This window comes from Fukomys damarensis, unplaced genomic scaffold, assembly GCF_012274545.1.
Source record: "Fukomys damarensis isolate Sample0158 unplaced genomic scaffold, DMR_v1.0_HiC HiC_scaffold_7, whole genome shotgun sequence".
NCBI classification, from domain to species: Eukaryota; Metazoa; Chordata; class Mammalia; order Rodentia; family Bathyergidae; genus Fukomys; species Fukomys damarensis.
The window spans coordinates 28495813-28512955 of NW_022900919.1; the positions used below are offsets into that span (position 1 = coordinate 28495813).

At 44.7% G+C, this 17143-nt stretch overlaps 1 protein-coding gene across 1 annotated transcript in view; it reads right to left on the minus strand.

The window, feature by feature from the left end:
• The window catches only part of Slc24a3 (solute carrier family 24 member 3), a 459193-nt gene that overhangs the window by 179048 nt on the left and 263002 nt on the right, over positions 1 to 17143 (minus strand). Inside the window, exon 3 of the mRNA XM_010634169.2 lies at positions 9361 to 9437. Coding sequence (XP_010632471.1) covers positions 9361 to 9437 — 77 coding nt within the window. The remainder of the gene's footprint in view (positions 1 to 9360; positions 9438 to 17143) is intronic.

Consider the following 17143-nt stretch of genomic DNA (forward strand, 5'->3'; position numbering starts at 1 on the left):
GAGAGAGAGAGAGAGCGCTGGGAAATGGACTGGGGAACAAAAGGCAGTGAATAGGGCATGTTACCAAGCAGGTTACTGGGGTGGCAATTACAGCTCCTCCTGTCAGAGGACTCTAGTGAAACAAGGTAGAACATGCATTTCAGTCAATGCAACTGAGGCATGAGGAAGTAGAGGTAGTTATCCACCACCAGCATGCTATCTGCGTACTATTTCTGGAGCTGTTGATTTTCTAGCATGTAGGGCTGCCCTGCAATCTGAAAGAATGGGATTTGGAAAAAGCCCAATATTATAGGGGGTGCTGCAGGTGGAGGCTGGGTGGACATGTACAGGTAGTGAGTACTAAGGGGCTCAGTCGGGATATGACCTGCTCAGTGCCAGGCTCTGCCAAGAGCCTTACATACTTGCTTTTGGAAGTCCTTCAAAGCAACCGACCAAGGGGATGCTGGATTTGTCTCTAGCGACTGCTGAGGACTCTTAGGCTCAGCAAGCCAAAGCAACTTGCCTGTGCACACAAGCCAGTAAGTGGAAAAGCCAGGCCTGGAACTCACTGAGTGTGTGTAGAACCATTACGCTCTACATTGGCCTCAGGGTGCTGGAGTCGACCTACCAGCAAGCCCACAGGGAGCATGAGGGGGCCCTACATGGTCGGGAGCCTTTGAATGAAGTCTCAGGGCCAAGGAGGGGTCCAGTGACTTAAGATCTGTCGGAACAGAATAATTTACTCTCTCTGTGCTAATCCTCTTTGGACACCAGTTTTAGCTCTGTGTTGACACTGACAAATTAAGGACGTGCTCAGCACTTTTCCAAGAGTAAACAGCAAATTCCACAAGCTGTTCTAATCATTTTTCTCTTCCAGGGTAAAATCCCTTAACTAAACATGCCTGCCCAGAGAGTGAATTGTGGCTGGGACCTTCCAGATCAGATCATGTAGGTCCCTAAAAATCTCAAAGCCCCCTTGATTATATTTACTCCAAAGTATTTTCCTGATGCTATTGTAAATGAGATCCTCGTAATTGCATTTTCAGATAGTTTATTGTGACTATGTAGAAATGCTGCTGATTTATGTAAATTGATTTTGTAACTTACCAACTTTATTCTTAGGATTTTCTACATATAAGGTCATGTCCTCAACAGACAATTTCACTTCTTCCTTTCCTAGTTTATAGTCAATAATGATGTATTATATATCTCACATTGCTAAATTTTATTTATTTATTTATTTTTGCAGTTCTGGAGACTGAATCCTGGGCCTTCAGCAAACTAGACAAGTGCTCTACTGGGAGTTTCATGCCTAGGTGAGAAGAGAGGGTTTTAACTATTCCCAACACAAAAAGTTTTAAGGTATGTGAGGTAACGGGTACGTTCATTAGTTTGCTTTGGTCATTCTAAAATGTGTATGTGTGTCAAAACGTCATATTACCCCTAAAATGCATGCTCTTATTATTTGTTAATTTAAAATTTTTAAAGTTCAAACCCCTGCCTCTAAGGCCTGGGCTGGGTGGAAATGCCCACTGCAGAGGGGTCTCTCAGGTGGCACCATTCATGTTGCTTTTAAGGGTGGTGGCTACGTCTGAATGGCCCTGGCCCTGGCCCTTGACAAGAGATGCTCTGTAATAGCTGCCTTTCTCTGGTATGAGGAAGGGCAAAGGCAGAGGCCAAAACACCTAACACTTCCTGAGCTGCTGTCATGTGCTCCACTCTCCGGATGTGCAAGCTGAGGTTAGGAGGTCTGGGGCTTGTTCCAAAGTACTGCGCACTTCGGTAACGCGCACATTCTCTGACTCCTACCCTGAGTGTCTTTCCTCTCCCCAGCGTGTCACATCTTGTCCCTGTGTCTGGAAGCTTGGGAGCTGGGTGGCCCCTCCATGCACCCTGATTGCTGGCATGGACAAGCCTAGGTCACCCCTTAAGAGGAAGGAGGGAAGTAGCAGAGCCTCTGCTGGTGACCTTCTTCCCGGCCATATTGGCTTCTTGATTTCCAGTGGACAGCATAAGGGACAGGAACTGAGGTGCTGAGTCAGAATGATTGCCTAGGCCTTCTAGGGGACTCCCAGCTGTGTGTGGCTATTTATATTTACACTAGTTAAAGTGAAATAAAACAAACAACAATGCTTCTGTCACACTAGCCACCTGCGATGGATGACACTCAGACTGCACAGACTCAGAGCAGCTCCGTCCACACAGAAGGCTCAGTTGGACAGGGATGGTCTTTGAGGGGAAAGTTGAGTTCCAGAGCCAAAGAAACCAAAGCTAACCTTGGCAAGCCTGAAATTGCCCCTAGAGAGGAGGGGTGATGAGCTTTGATGTAGCAAGGGCTGGGGGAGGAGAGGGCTGGGGAAGGGGCCTCTTCTCCCGCTGGCCCTTGGCCCCTCTGTCCCCCTAAGGCCCCATATCTTTCTTTTTTTTTTTTTTTTTTGGTACCGGGGATCAAACTCAGGTCCTTGTGCTTGCGAGGCAGGTGGTGTGGAACCACTGAGCTAAATCCTTGGCTCCATATCTTTTTTTTTTTCTTTTTTCTTTCTGGTACCAGGGATCAAACTCAGGATCTTGCACTTTCAAGGCGTGGCACCACTGAGCTAAGGAATGGCTACTGTATCAATTCCTTTATTCTTTGGCTCTTCACAAAACCAGCCTGGGCCTTGGGGAGCACATCTAAGAAAACCATTCCCTAGATATTCAAATTAAACTGCAGAAAGAACTGGAAGTCATCTGTTTAGTGAGGCCCTTCCAGGGCCAAATCCTTTCTCTGCCCAAGAATAGAAGGTGAAGAGAAAGACAGAGTAAGGGAGCCCCTTTCCTGGGCTGTGGGCCCCCCCAGCTTCTAGCTCCTTCAAGAAAGGGCCCCAATTAGCCTTCATTTTTGCTGGGGTGCAGAGCTGAGAGCCCCCCTTCCAGAGCTGCCCTGTTCCCCAAGCTTCTCAATGAAGCTGTGGGAATCACTAATGCTGAGTGGTGAAGACCTGACCAGGGCCTAACTCAGGTGGGCTGGTGACTGATGGCCAAGCAGGAGAAAGATGACTTAGGCTACTGTAAAACGTGGGCAGCTAGGAATGAAGAAACACACCAGGGTAGTGGGTAGAGAGCAGACAGGGCAGGTGTGCAGTCCACATGGTGTCTGGGTGGAGAGGGGTGGGTCTCACATCTGCAGGGAAAACAAGGCTGCATGGGGAGGAAGGCAGGCAGTCACCCAGGACCCTGCTGGGCTGAGGATACTGCAACACCATGGAGACAGGGAACAGAGCCACGGCCCCCTAAAACCAGAGGGAGGATGCTTTCAAATAGCCTCCCTCCTGCCCCACTCCTCATCACCTCTATCCCGGGGGCTGCCTCCACTGCCAAATGGTTTCCTCTGCAGCTCTGAGGAGCAAGGAGGTCAGAGTAGGGTCCTGAGACAGAAATCACCTCATTCTTATTATCCAAAGCTGGTCTGGAACTGACAGAGAATTTGAATGTAGGCACATAGGTTGTATTTCCCCATTTCCTGAAAGAAATAAACTTCATGAGCTAGAGCAGGAAGGGGGAAATGTGGATGGGAGTTGAGGGGGCCAGGGAAGATGGCTAACCTTGGGATAAAGCCCTGGACATCATCACATGGGGACACCAAAAAGAGTGACATCGATGGCTCTCCTTCACATTCCTAGAGGACCACCATCTGCGGAAGTCCTGGCTTGATGGACTGGCACAGGAATCTGGACTTCCAGAATGACCCACCTGTAAAAGCCCATCTCCATCATTACACACAAGCTGCTAATGGCACTGAACACAGGTGTAATGAAACTGGAGATGTGGACAAGGGGTCCACATCCCTGGAAGGATCGGCCAGCTGAGGCAGTTGGCCAGGAGCTCCCACAGGGTCCACGCATCCCTTTTTCATCCTGGGGATCCAGAGGTGGCCCTAGTGCCAGCCCTGCTAATAACTTCTCAGAGCAAGTCCAGGCTTGAGAACATGAAGATGCATATCAGAAACTCACTTGTTGACATTTCTGTTTTGGAACTGCTATGTTATTTGGTTTTAATGGTTCTGGGAATCAAATCTAGGACCTCATCCACAATATGCAAGCACTGTACAACAGAGCTCCATCCCAAGCCCTCTCTCTCCCCAATGTTTATTTCCTATGCATACCCATTTACAACTGTGAGTTGCTGGAAAGTTAGCAGCCCTTTCTTCAAATAGACTCACTTAATGAGAATTTGCCTTATTAAGGAAAGAGAGTCATTTTCAGGTCATGATATTTCATACTATGGTTACATGCAAGCATATAGAAGTACCTACCTGTTGCAGGAGAGGAATTACATTACAAGAGGGGAGAAAAAGTTCAAAGCTTAGAAAAAATGCTTTTGAAAGCTGACCAGGCACAGAGAGAGTATTTATTCCTGGAGTGGAGTTTGATTTCTTCAGGACAGAAAGCTGCCCACACTCGTTTTGTGAAAGAAATTTCAAATATTGATTACTTAAATCTTCTTTTACTAGAAGAGAAATGATAATCTCACGCAGGATAATCAGAAAAAATTTTGCAAGCTATTTATAAATCACAAAGAAATCACAGTTCTACAAAGTTACCTGACTCCTTCCTCTCTTTGTGGGAGGCTCAACGAGTTTATGAAGAGTATGGAATTCTGCATAGCCAGGAAATCCATCTTTAATGTCTCATTGTTATGAAAGTGGGATACAAAGCTACTCTATGACAAGTGTGCTTTCCTGGGCATATTTATTGTTGATACAATCATAAAGATCGTGAATTTTCCCACTGGTAAAGATCTCATACATGAAGAATAGTGAGAAGGACTAGAAGCTTATCTGTTAAGTGCAATCTCAGAGTTTAGGAATTCTGAAACTCACCAAAACAGAAAGGCCTAAGGGGAAATCGAATCTGTAGAATTTGATAAGTTGAGCAAGCAATGGCTGTTTTGAGTTCCACAAATCACACACAGGAGAGGGAAGTATTTATATGAAAGGAAAATAGAAGCAGGCTTGGACATTTTGAATTTCACGAATGAACCATCTGTGTTCCCAGATCTGTGTCCAGCTGAGGTCCATACTTCAGGCCTGGATAAAAAGTAAATTCCTGGGCCCAAGTGGAAGACAGTAAGCACAGGCTCAGGTGTGAAGTTGGCTCAGGCTGCACAGGACTGGAAAGTGCTTGGTGCTCTGCTAGAGACCTGTGGTCATAGTCGCTTAGCCCCATGAAAGGACAGCCATTGGCCCTCTCTCAGGGCAGCCTGGGGTGACAGGACAAATCCACTGGGACCCTCTGCAGAAATCCATCCCTTTTGCCACCAGCTCTTCAGGGGCCCGGTGATGTCACAATGATGTTCACAACCCTGTGTACTTCTGGATGGACCTGCTTGGGGCAGCTGGGATTCTAGGGTCCCCTGCCCAAATGGCCCTGAGCCTTCTCCCATGGGCTGCATAATCGATGGACAGTTAGGGAGACTATTCTAGTTATCTCTGGCTATGCCTGGCCTCATTTAGTTCTAAACTTAGGCAAGGAGGGATGGCAGAGGGATGTTGAGATCAGGTTGTGCTTCCCACTAGTCCCAACCTGGCAGCTAAGTAACCTTGGGGTGCCCCCCAGTGTGAGGTCCCACCACCTCTCCCTCTGCACGCTCCCTCAGTCTCCACCACCACATCTTTGATTTCTGTTCCCTCCAGCCCCCTTGAACCCTCACATCTCCATATCCTTGACTGTGGGATTTCCCAGTCTTTCCTGGAATCCCTTTTCTCCATTCTGCTTTGGAAACTGCCTGTATACCTCCAAGAGGAGCATCACCTTGTCCCTCCTGTCTATGAGCTCCAAAGCACACAGCATAGACTACAGTGAGTACATTATACATCCAGTAGCTGTTGGATTAATCTTCTATGGTGTCTTGTATGTGACTTACAGCATCACCCTTGTCTTCAAGTACTCTGCCCTTGTGTTAATCTGCTACCCATAAATTCCATTAAATTTTCCATATCCTGAAATTCTACTGTTTTTATTTCTTTTCATAATTTCTATTTTTTTTACCAAAATGGTCATTCATATTTTGTATTATTTAACTCATTTAGTTTATTGCTTGTTTCTTCTTTAAGCACGTCGAACATTTTATTAGTAAAATCCTTTATCTGTTTAATAAAGCCCCTTTAAGCTCACTAAACACCTTATGAATTTGCTTATGTGTTCTTGCTTTGAGCTCTTCAAACATTTTGACTACTTGGTTTTGAGTTGTTTGGCTGTAACTCCCTGTAGTCCAGTGCCCAAGAGATCAGCTTTTGAGGAGTTAGAGGTTTTTGGAGGCATCATGTTGCTTTGCTTTCTTGTGTTTCTATTTTTTTCTGTTGCAGGTTGAACATGAGTAATTCATGGCAGCTGAAGACCACACTTAGTTCTCCTCACAAGACACTGGGCTACTGCAGGGTGAGGCCATCTCTGGGCCCTCTGGATGGGCCCTGCTTTCATACTGCAGGGGCTCTGCAAGTGCTTTCTAGCTGTCTACATGAAAGAAGACAATATTTAACTTCTTGACATTTTGGCTCGGGCATTCACCTGTTTCCTGCCAGCCACCAAAATGCCAACCATTTGCCCTTGCAGCGGTTCTTACATTAAGTGATGTTCATTGAGCAATTCCCAAGCATGTTAAATGTGCCAGGTGATGTGGTAGGTCAAAAGGATTAAGAGTCCTTCATTCTTGTACCAAAGAAAAAAAATCACTGTGCAACTTTTGATGTTCAGTGTGCTAAACACCAACCAAAGGGGCTTCTCCTGTAAGGTTTATGTATTGGCAGGGGAGCCTGTAGTATGCAGGATGCTGCTAGAGCCACTCCTCAACCTTGGGATGCATCATCAGGTCCACCCTAACATTTGTGTCTGCTCACAGAAGTGGCCTCCTGCTCCAGCTGGCTCTGCCCTGGACCACCCTTATGCATGTGGGTGGAGTCCAGGCAGCAAGTCCCAGCTTGCTTTGGAAGGGGCCTGCACAGACTGGAAGGGGATGGGCACTGACTCCTTGCTCTGTGAATTTTAGACAAGGGTAAGGGCCACCAAGTGCAATCTGCAGGTTGTGTCTACCACTGCAAGGAGGTGTCTGGGGGTGACACTGCAATTACTGCCTTCTTTGCTTTCCAGACAGCCTGAATCTGTACCTTGAAAACTTGGCGACCTTATGGGGATCCTAGGCTCCTAAGGAGCAAGGGAAATGCATGGCTGCTGGCCTGCAGCTGGTGAGGTAGAGGTGGGGACAGAGGGCATGGCCAGCTGCAGGCCATAGCACCACTAGGAGGGTAAACATCCTCACTGTTTGGGCTGAGAGTGGAAAAATCATATCTCAGATGTCAAGGTGGTATAGTGCTAATGGTTACCAAAAAATTCCAGATCCCATTCAGTGCCTGGGTCTCCTCAGACTTGAGACAGAAGAGTCTGTATGGTTTTGAAGGTAGCACCATGTTCAATGCACGTGATTCTCGGGAAGGGCCGGAGGTCGGGAGAGCTCCAAAGTTCTCATTCATTTGGTGTTTTTAGAGGATGTTTTTACTAAACAGAGATATTCCAGACTTCCCCCTCTCTGTGTAAGAGCGGGGGAGAAGAAAGAGTTGAGGCCTGACTGCCCTCACTGAAAGGGACTCAAGCTCAGGTGACTCATGGGTCCAGAGAGGTGAAGCATTTTGCCAGAAGCCACTCACCATGCCAAACATGTTAGCTGTTTTTTTGTTTTTTATTGCTCCTTAACTTATTGCAAGTTAAGGAGGAAATATTTATTTTAGCTCATAGTTCATAGAGGTTTTAGTCATGAGTTGCAGGCTGGCATGACAGGGGGGCCTGGCAAGAAGAAAGCATTCATAATGTGGCAGGTCAGAGGCAGCTTGTAGCCAGCCTTCCTGTCCCTTTATATTCCACCCAGGCCATAAGCCTACTGGTTGGTGCCACCCACACTCAAAGAGTGGGGCTTCTCTCTTCATTAATTCCATCACCTACAACTATGTTAAACCAATTGATAGATTAATCCAGTTGTCATACAGCCATGATCCAGCCACCTCTGAAAAGCACAATCTATGAGCTTATGAGGCTTTGGGGGGACATGCAGATACAAGCCATAACACCAGGACTGCAGAAGTGAGCCTTAAAGCCATGTCTGACCCGACCTGAGAGCATGGGGGTACCTGCCTACTTCTGCATTAAAAATTGAGATCTCTGTCCTCTCCCTTGGATCATGGTGGGCTTGTGACTGCAATGAATGTAATGGAAAGATGCTGTATGACTTCCAAGGCCATAAGGTGTTCTCCTTGTTCACCATAACCTGCCCTCTCCCAACCCCAAGCTGCTACCTGCAAGTCTGACTTCTACACTGGAGAGGCCACAGGTAGGAGTCTGGCTGATATCTCATCTGAGTTAATGCAGGCCGAGAACCAGCTATGAAAGTGGAGAATCTCTTGCAAGGAGACCCTCCAGCACAAGAGCTGTAGCCCCAGACGCCTGAGTTGTCCATTGAAGGCCCCAGATTGTGTGGAGCAGCATTCCTATAATTCCCTTTGGGGACAATCAACACATAGAACCCATGAACAAAATAAAATAGTGACTGGTGGGAGGGGGCTTGTTTCGTAGTAATAAATGACCTGGACGGAATTAGAAGCACTCTGAGAGGGCGGAAATGTTACAGAGAAGGGAAGCAGGGATGTGTCCAGTCCAGACTTGGATTGAAGCTTGCTGGTGCCACAGCCACCCTTTAGATGCCCCACACACCCTACTCAAACTCTCCAGATGGGGACCACACAAATCAAAGACCTCATTGAGTCTGAAGATGCTCGGACAATGATGGACATTACAAGGCCATAATGCAGAGAATAAGCTCTTACTGATCAGTTGACACAGTGGACACGATGCTGGATGCCACTGTGTTTAATCCACTGACTTAGCAAATGCTTTGCCCTCACCCTGTGCCAAGAACAGATGTGGGAATAAAATCAGATACAAAACAAAGTCCCTGCTCCAAAGGGCTTAAGGGTGAGTGAGGGCCACAGACAATGAGACAATAATAATGACTATATGATGACATGACAGGTTGTATTGAGAAAAATAAAGCACAGTGAGAGGAAGTATCATGGCCATTAGTCAGGCTGCTGGGCGAAGGGCTCCCTGAGGAGCTGTGTGAGTGGAGAGAGCATCGGGCTAGAGTGGGCAGCCGGTCTGTTTGACTTCAGGGTCCCACCCTTGGGCATTAATACAAAGGAAAGAGTCCACACAGATGTAATCTAGCTTATCAACCTGTAGCCTTTAAATGCTTGTACATTCTGAGACGGTCCCGCCATGGCTCAGAGGATTCCACCAGGTGAGTGGACAGGAGGGAGGGGCCGGCCCTTCGGGTACAAGCACAAGGGATACTTACACAGAGCACATGGAGGACCACTGCCCCTTGTCTTCTGTCCTCGTTGGTGAAGATGTCATTGGGAAATTCATGCAGTGCTAAGAATAAAGAAAAAAAAACAGCTCAGTACAGAGGACCGTGTGCTCAGTGTCTGAGGCTGGGATGGTATCACCAGCCCTTCTTTTAGAGTCACATGTTAATATGGAGTTCATTAACTTGGATGAAAACAGTTACATCTTTAGGTTCACAAAACTTGAACTGAAATTTAGCATACATATCCTTCAAATGAGAATGTAAGGGACAAAGCACAGCAATGTTAGCAGGACCCAAGATTCAGCTCCCAATAGACTATTAATGCTAGAAATGTCCCTTGGCACCCATGTGGGACTGGATCTAGGATACTGAGGCAGGCCAAAATCTGTACACGCTTGAGTCCTTTATATAAAATGGCACTGCATTTTCCTACAACTTACACAATCCTCCCCTATGCTTAAGTCATCTCTGGATGACTTATACCTAATACAATGTAAATGTTATGTAAGTAGTTGGGATATTGTAGCATTTAGCGAATAAGGACAAGAAAACCCTGTATATGTTCAGTACAGATGCAATTTAAAAAAATATTTTCATTTGCACTTGACTGAATGCATGGATACAGAACTTGTGGAGACGAGGGTCAGCTACTATTATGTCCCTGCAGCTCACCCTGGCCACTTTGCCATTATGGTAGCTGGTTTGCCCCCACTGTGGCTTAAAGCTTGATGTAGAAGCATGTGGATGACAATCTCACCATGTTTTCTAATATCCCAACAATTTTATTTCAGTAAGATCAGCATCCATTTGTAACCTGATGCACTTTGTTGTTTGCAATGGAAAATGATTTTCTGAGCAGGGCTTGGGCTGTGCTCCAAGCTACCAGTCATTTTCATCTCCCTCTGTCACCTACCCAGGCTTGGATGTGTATATCCTGTGCCCACTATAATTCACCTGCACTGGCTAAGGCAAGCACATCCTAAGGGCCAGAGATGGCCTTAGGCAGTCACAAGCAGGACATGAAGGAACCCTCTGCAGAGCTGGGGGAGGTCCTGCACAGTGTCCACTGCAGCCTGCTGCAGAAGGGTGCCAATGACCAGGTGGCTGCAACAGCATTATGCACTCCTCACAGTCCCGGGGGCTGGGAGCCTGAGATGAGGAGCTAGCAGAGTCAGGTTCTTAGGAAGAGAACCACTGGAACCATGAACTCTGAAGTTCCAGCCCACTGCTCCCACTGGTCCAAGCACACGGGACGTTATAGTGCATGTAGTGGTGCCCTGGAAGTGTCAGTGTGACTGAGAACAGCAGACCCTAGGGATGGCACAGGGAGGACAAATCAGCTCCACCCCACTGGTCCCTGGGAAGAGCTGGGAGAGCAGAGATCACACAGACCCCACATGGATCCCATATTCCAATGCCCTGCATTTTTAGAACAGATGAACTTCCACAGAAGGATAGTATGGAGCTCAGGTCCTGCCAGTGATTCCTGGGCTCAGTTCCCTCATCTGTGAGCAGGACAGATAGTACCCTTCACGGAGCAGATGTCAACTTCTTCTAATGCCAACTCCAAAAGAACTGAGGGCATTTCTTAAGGTGGCAGGGAGGGCGGGCACTGCCTTGGGGAAGTGGCATTTCCTGTAGGCAGCTGGTTATGTTTTGCAACAGAGACAAGAGTGGGAAGCCAGGTCCAGGTCCAGATCCTACTTCAACCACACAGAGCTCCAATTCCTTCAGTGTTGATGGGGCACTGATGTTGTCCTTGCAGGTACCTTTGTGGTCTGTGAAGCAGCTTCCACCATGCTCCCGGGGCTACTGTAGGGCATGGTGCAGGAGGCACACTGCTCTAGGTGCTGAAATCCACCAATTGCGAACTCTTCCCTGCCTTGTATTGGCCTCTGTTTCTGCAGGATGGTTTATTCACAGGAATGGTGTGAGTAGCACGTGCCTCCCATGTTCAGGTATTGGGACCATGTGGTCAGGTGGCATGTTGGGGACAGTTACATGTGCAGGGAGAGTGGGGCAGCCTGGCCTCACTTAGAGTTCCCACAAATACCTGTGAAGTCTCTTTCTACCTCACTCTTTCATCCCCCAATTTTCATTCTAGTTCATCGCACCCTGGGACCAGCAGCAGCATCAGTATGGTTCTTGTGGAAACCACAGAACCCGGAGCAGAGTGGACTCCTTTTTCCAAAGCAACAGCAATCAGCAGCCTTGCTTCTGTCTCCTGGCTGTGTTCACAAGCCCCAAGTTGGATGGGTTTAAACAGAGGTCTGTGGAGAAGGGGAAAGTGTTTTATTTTGTTCTGGAAAAAAATGTATGAGGGCCATTCATACTGTCTTTAGACATACTCACTGCATGTTTATCCAGGAACAGCCCAGGACAGAGATTTTCACATCCTAAAGAGGACAGCTTCTTTACCATGTCTGAGCAAAAGGAATCTGGGCTGCCACAGCCAACAGGACACCAGGCTCTCACAGCGACCATCCCGTGACAAAGCACCCATTACAAATTGATTGATTGGCCTGGTGGGACTTCCCTCCTCATGTGGCCCCAAAGCTGCCCAATTCCTCCCTGCACCAATGGGTGACTTCATACTGCTGTTCAGACACTCATCAGCCTTACTGCTCCTCCCACTGCACCCCAGTAAAACCTTCTGCCTCCGCTTCCCCTGCCTGGAACATTCTGAACTCTGCCAGGTGACATGTTAACTGCCCCTGCCTGCCTCCCCCATTCTTCTTCTGTGACCCTGTTATACCATGCAAGCACCCATCGAATGATTTCCATCCATACTGCAGCCATGTGCTTATCCACGTGTACCTCAGGTCCAGGGACACTTAGCTCCCTGAGGACAAAAGCCCTGTCATTTGTCTCTTTGTCACCAGCCCCAACCAGGCAGGGGTCTGAGAGTGAAATAAGTGTCAAGTGAAAACAAGTGTGAATGACTGCTGCAGGCCTCTCTCTCAGGAAGTACAAAGGCAGAATTATTAGCTGAAAAATAGGGTTGGGGAATGACATTTCTATAAATTCCCAACAACTGGATCCCAACTCTGGTGTCTCGAAGAGTTTTTCACAAATATTGTAATTCTTTTTGTCCCAAAAACTTAGGAGGAGTACTTTCTGCACTCCTTTCATGGTTGGGTGGGGTTATGAAGTTAGTTTGGCCTGTGAAATGTCAGGATAATGATATGCATCACAGTTGTCTTCAAAAGTCAGGGCCTAACTTGCCGTCTGGAATTTCTGATCTCATTGTTCCTAAAAACATGTGCTAGGATGAATTTTCCATCAACCTGGACCTTGAATGACATAGAATCCCTGACCTCGATTTTGCCTTCTGTACAGGCCGCATGCATAAAAAGTAACACACTGTCTTTGTAGCCACTCATATATGAGGGCTATCTGTTACCCAGCACATCATAGCCTGTCCCAAGAGATGCTATAGTTTAATGGCCCTTGGTATCCTTGACCTTCTGCACATAAGGCCTTGCTTGCCTAGGAGCAAATTTTGGTTGTTTTCTGTCTTCTCCACCAGACTGGGACAGAGGTAGCAGGGTATGTGTTCTTCTGTTCTTGGTGCCTGGCAAAATGTCTGGCACACAACAGTCACCCAATGAGTATTCATTTAGAAGTTAACATATTTTTCATAAGGGAAGTCCTTGAACAAAATTATCCATAAGAGAATCTGTGTACATGCATGTTGAGTAACTTTATCAGAAATAATTGGGACCAGAAGTGTTTCAAATTTTGAAATTTTAGTTTGGAGTTTGTCTAAAAGTAAAAGAGACATCTTAGAGTTAATACCCAAGTTCAAACACAAAATCCATTTATATTTCATGTACACATAGCCTGAAGGTAATTTTACACAGTATTTTAAACTACATTGTGCATGAAATGAAGTTTCATGGTGTGGAATTTTCCACTTGTGGGGCCACGCGGGTGCTTTAAAAAGTTTCAGATTTGAGACCGTTGTGAATTTCAGATTTTAGGATTACAGGCGATCAATCTGTATATGTAAAACTTAAATTTCTCAATCTTTAATCTCTGGAAATAATTTAGAGGGAAAGATGGAGATTCTCATGCAGAAGGAGGATGCTGGCTGTTTTAGGGAACTGCAGGCTGCTCTGAAGTCGTCTTTTGAATTTGTGTCTGGTTCTTAATTACTTTGAAGAGTTTATTAACAAATCAACATGATGCCAAAAAGTACATATTTATTAGTCCTTACCATGTTCTAGATACCACACTCAATCCAAGTTATGGAAAGATAAAGGGTGCACAATCTTTATCACTGAGGAATTGACACTGATTGCAGAAAAGGTTAAATTGGGAGCAAGAGAACACATACAATGCAAAATCATCTGAGAAGTTTAGGATCCTGAATTTAAGGACAGATCTAACTCATATGGAGTGTACATTTCTCACATTTTCATTGGTTCTACATAATATAAAGCTTACCCTCAAATTACAGATAAGTAATTTGAGGTCCAAAGAAAGTAAGTAAATAGTCCAAGTCTACACAGATATCAGTCGAGGAGCAAGGATCAAAGTAGGATCTGACTTTCTAGCATATTCATTCCATGATATTAGAAGGTAGAATCAACCCCCCTTTCTCTGTATTTAAGTGCATAAATCCTTCCCCACAAGGGTCAGAAAAGCTCAGATTTGAACAGACCAATGCGTGAAGGGAAGGAAGATCATGGAAAAATATGTCTGTGAAGAAAGATGTAAGAACAGGTCATGGTAAAGAACAGCCTTATCCAACTATCAATCAGAAAGGTAGAACCAGTCAACTCCATCGAAAAACGTTGGCTCAGACAAATGCTTGTGAGATAACCTTTGCTTACCACAGGTAACCTTGGTTTTATAAGAGCCTGGAGATGTGGATTTGAATTTCTTCTTTACCACTCATGAGTTCTGTCTTATTTTCTTAATATGCAAAATGGGAGAATGAAAACAATACCAGTTTATGTGGTTATGTGAAGAAGAATTGTGAAGATGTTTAATAAATATGCAGAGCCTAGAACCAGGTAAGTAATTATCAAGTGGTGGCTCTCCTTGACTTCTTCAATGGAGAGGGAAAAACATGGACAAGGTGTGCTTTTAAGACATCAGTGCCCTAACCACAGTCCTGGGATCTGCCCACAGTCATGCTAAGGATACGCTAGCTCTCCTTCTCTCAACTGAAGCCTTCAACCAAAGTTTGATGGGAGGTGGTGTACAAATACTTCAACCCCCTCTCCACTTGAATAAATCTGAGGGCTTCTATACACATTAAGAGTTCCCAGCTCTGCTAACAAGTTTGCTTTCACTTCCCTGTCTCGCCAATCCACCTCATTGACTCCTGTAACCCAAGAGGATCTCCCAAACACACTCTTCACACTTCAGTCCACCTCACAGCCTTCTTTCTCAAATTCAGACCAAGGGGACTGAGAATTCTGCATCTCTGTACCCATTTCAACAAAGGTTAGTTTTTTTTTTCCCATCAAAGAACTCATCCATATTCAGGTGAATTTTCCCCTAAACAATGGCTATAATCTCTATGAGCAATTTTCAAGGGACTTAAATTCCATGCATTTATAGAGAAAGGATTCATCCTGCAATCTAGCTAGCATTATGGAACCACAAAGCCCTGAATGCAGATTGGGAAACTGCCCTTGTTCCTTTTTCATGGTGCTGAAGTTGATCCAACACCCAGAAGAAGCTCCTTGTTTTCCACTTTAGAGTTCTTTTTCTCATGTTCATATTGGCAGGAGATTTTAAACAATCATCCCACAAGCTTTTCTCCTGGAAGGGAACAGGCATTCTTTGGAACTAAAGAGCCTTGATCATTAGTTACATCGATGTTTGGCCTGGCGGAGCACTGAAATGTAATTTGATGAACTAGAAACATATTTTTGTATCAATAATAAAAAACCACGACATCGGTGCTGCTCGTGTCTCTAAGCCAGCAGCTACTGTAGAAAGCACAGTGATCTCATGAATAATGTAGTGTGCAGGCCTCAGACATGGCAGCAGATGGGAGACTGATCTGTAGCACACAACTTGCATTTGTTGCTCCCCTGGGATGATCAAGGCTGTGTCAGTAATGAATTCTCATTAAAGGAAATAAAATATTTATGGTAAATATCCCTTTGGTGTTCAGGACTGGATGCCCTTCTTGGACTTCTTTATTCCTCAAAATGTCCCTTGGTGCCAACAAAGAGACAGAATGTTTGAATGGATGATCTTAGCAACCAATCTAGGTACTATACTGCTTATGTTCTTATATCTGCTTATTGATCCAGAGAAATTCAGACCAACAAGTTGATGTAAACAGAAACCCATTTGATGATTCCTTACAAAGATCTACAATGGTTAGAAAGCATGTGCATTCCCTCGGTGTCCTTGGGAAGGATGAGGCTTCACACAACATTTTCTTAGGAAAAATGAGCTTAAAATAGTTCTTCTATGTAGTAATTCCCTACAGAAATCTACACTGGACATTTTTACTCTTTGAACATTTATTTTACAACAGATGAAGTGTGCTTGCTACATGACTGGAAGTTTCCAAATCAGTGACATTTTTAAATATTAAATCATAAAATCTCAGAGCTAGAAGTGACCTTTTGTGTGCTACTGACCTATATATGGGAAGATGGTAACAGAAAGAACTGGAGAGAGATACAAAGGTTTCTCTCTGCTTCCTTTGAAAACTTGCTCTTTTTCTTTCCCATGTTATTGCATGGTTATTTATTTCAGAGATAGGAAACAAGTCTCATCTCCTTTCTCATCAGTGGACAGGGAATGACTGGCTGAGTCTGAGTGGTAGAGCATCTCAAACCACTGATAATATCTGCCATGGTTATAAGAATGAGAATAGGGACATATGTCTCCTTATTTCTCTACCTTGAAGCTTTTATAAGAAAGTTCTAAAATGCTAGAATACCTGGAACTCTTTGTCATGGTGATAGTGATCTCCACCGTCATTTCCACTGACTGTATCTTTTCTATAATCTAATCCACTTACAAGGAGAGAGACAGATTAAAAGTGTTTCAATACAATCCCTCAAGGATACTAAATACATTCAAGAATATGGGTTAGGTTATTTCTACTCATAAAATATTAGCTTGAAATCTAGTCTGTGATAATAAAACACATATCTCAGAAAAGTCATAATGAGTTTCAAGAAGACAGATTATTGGGTAGTTCAGCTGGCAAAATCAAACTGGTCAATTTTGTACTGGCAACCTCTGGGCTCTTTTTTGAGGGCAAATGCAGATGTCACTCTCAGGAAATCACTTATCCTTTCATATTACCATATATTAGACCTCTTTTTTTATCATTTGTATGTGGTTTTAGATCAAAGCACTTAAGAATTTACCAATTACAACTGGAATTCTTATAAGTGTAGATTTGAACTCAAGCCTTTCCTTTTTTTTTGGATAACTAAGTTTGTGTGTCAAAAATCTAGATTCTAAATATCATAAAACCATCTTTTAGAAAACATGTCACTGAATATGAACAGATACAGTATTAAAAGAAGACCATAATCAATTCAAACAGAAAAATAATACTTTTACCCATTTCTGTGGAGAATTCTTATAAGTGTAGATTTGAACTCAAGCCTTTCCTTTTTTTTTGGATAACTAAGTTTGTGTGTCAAAAATCTAGATTCTAAATATCATAAAACCATCTTTTAGAAAACATGTCACTGAATATGAACAGATACAGTATTAAAAGAAGACCATAATCAATTCAAACAGAAAAATAATACTTTTACCCATTTCTGTGGAACCA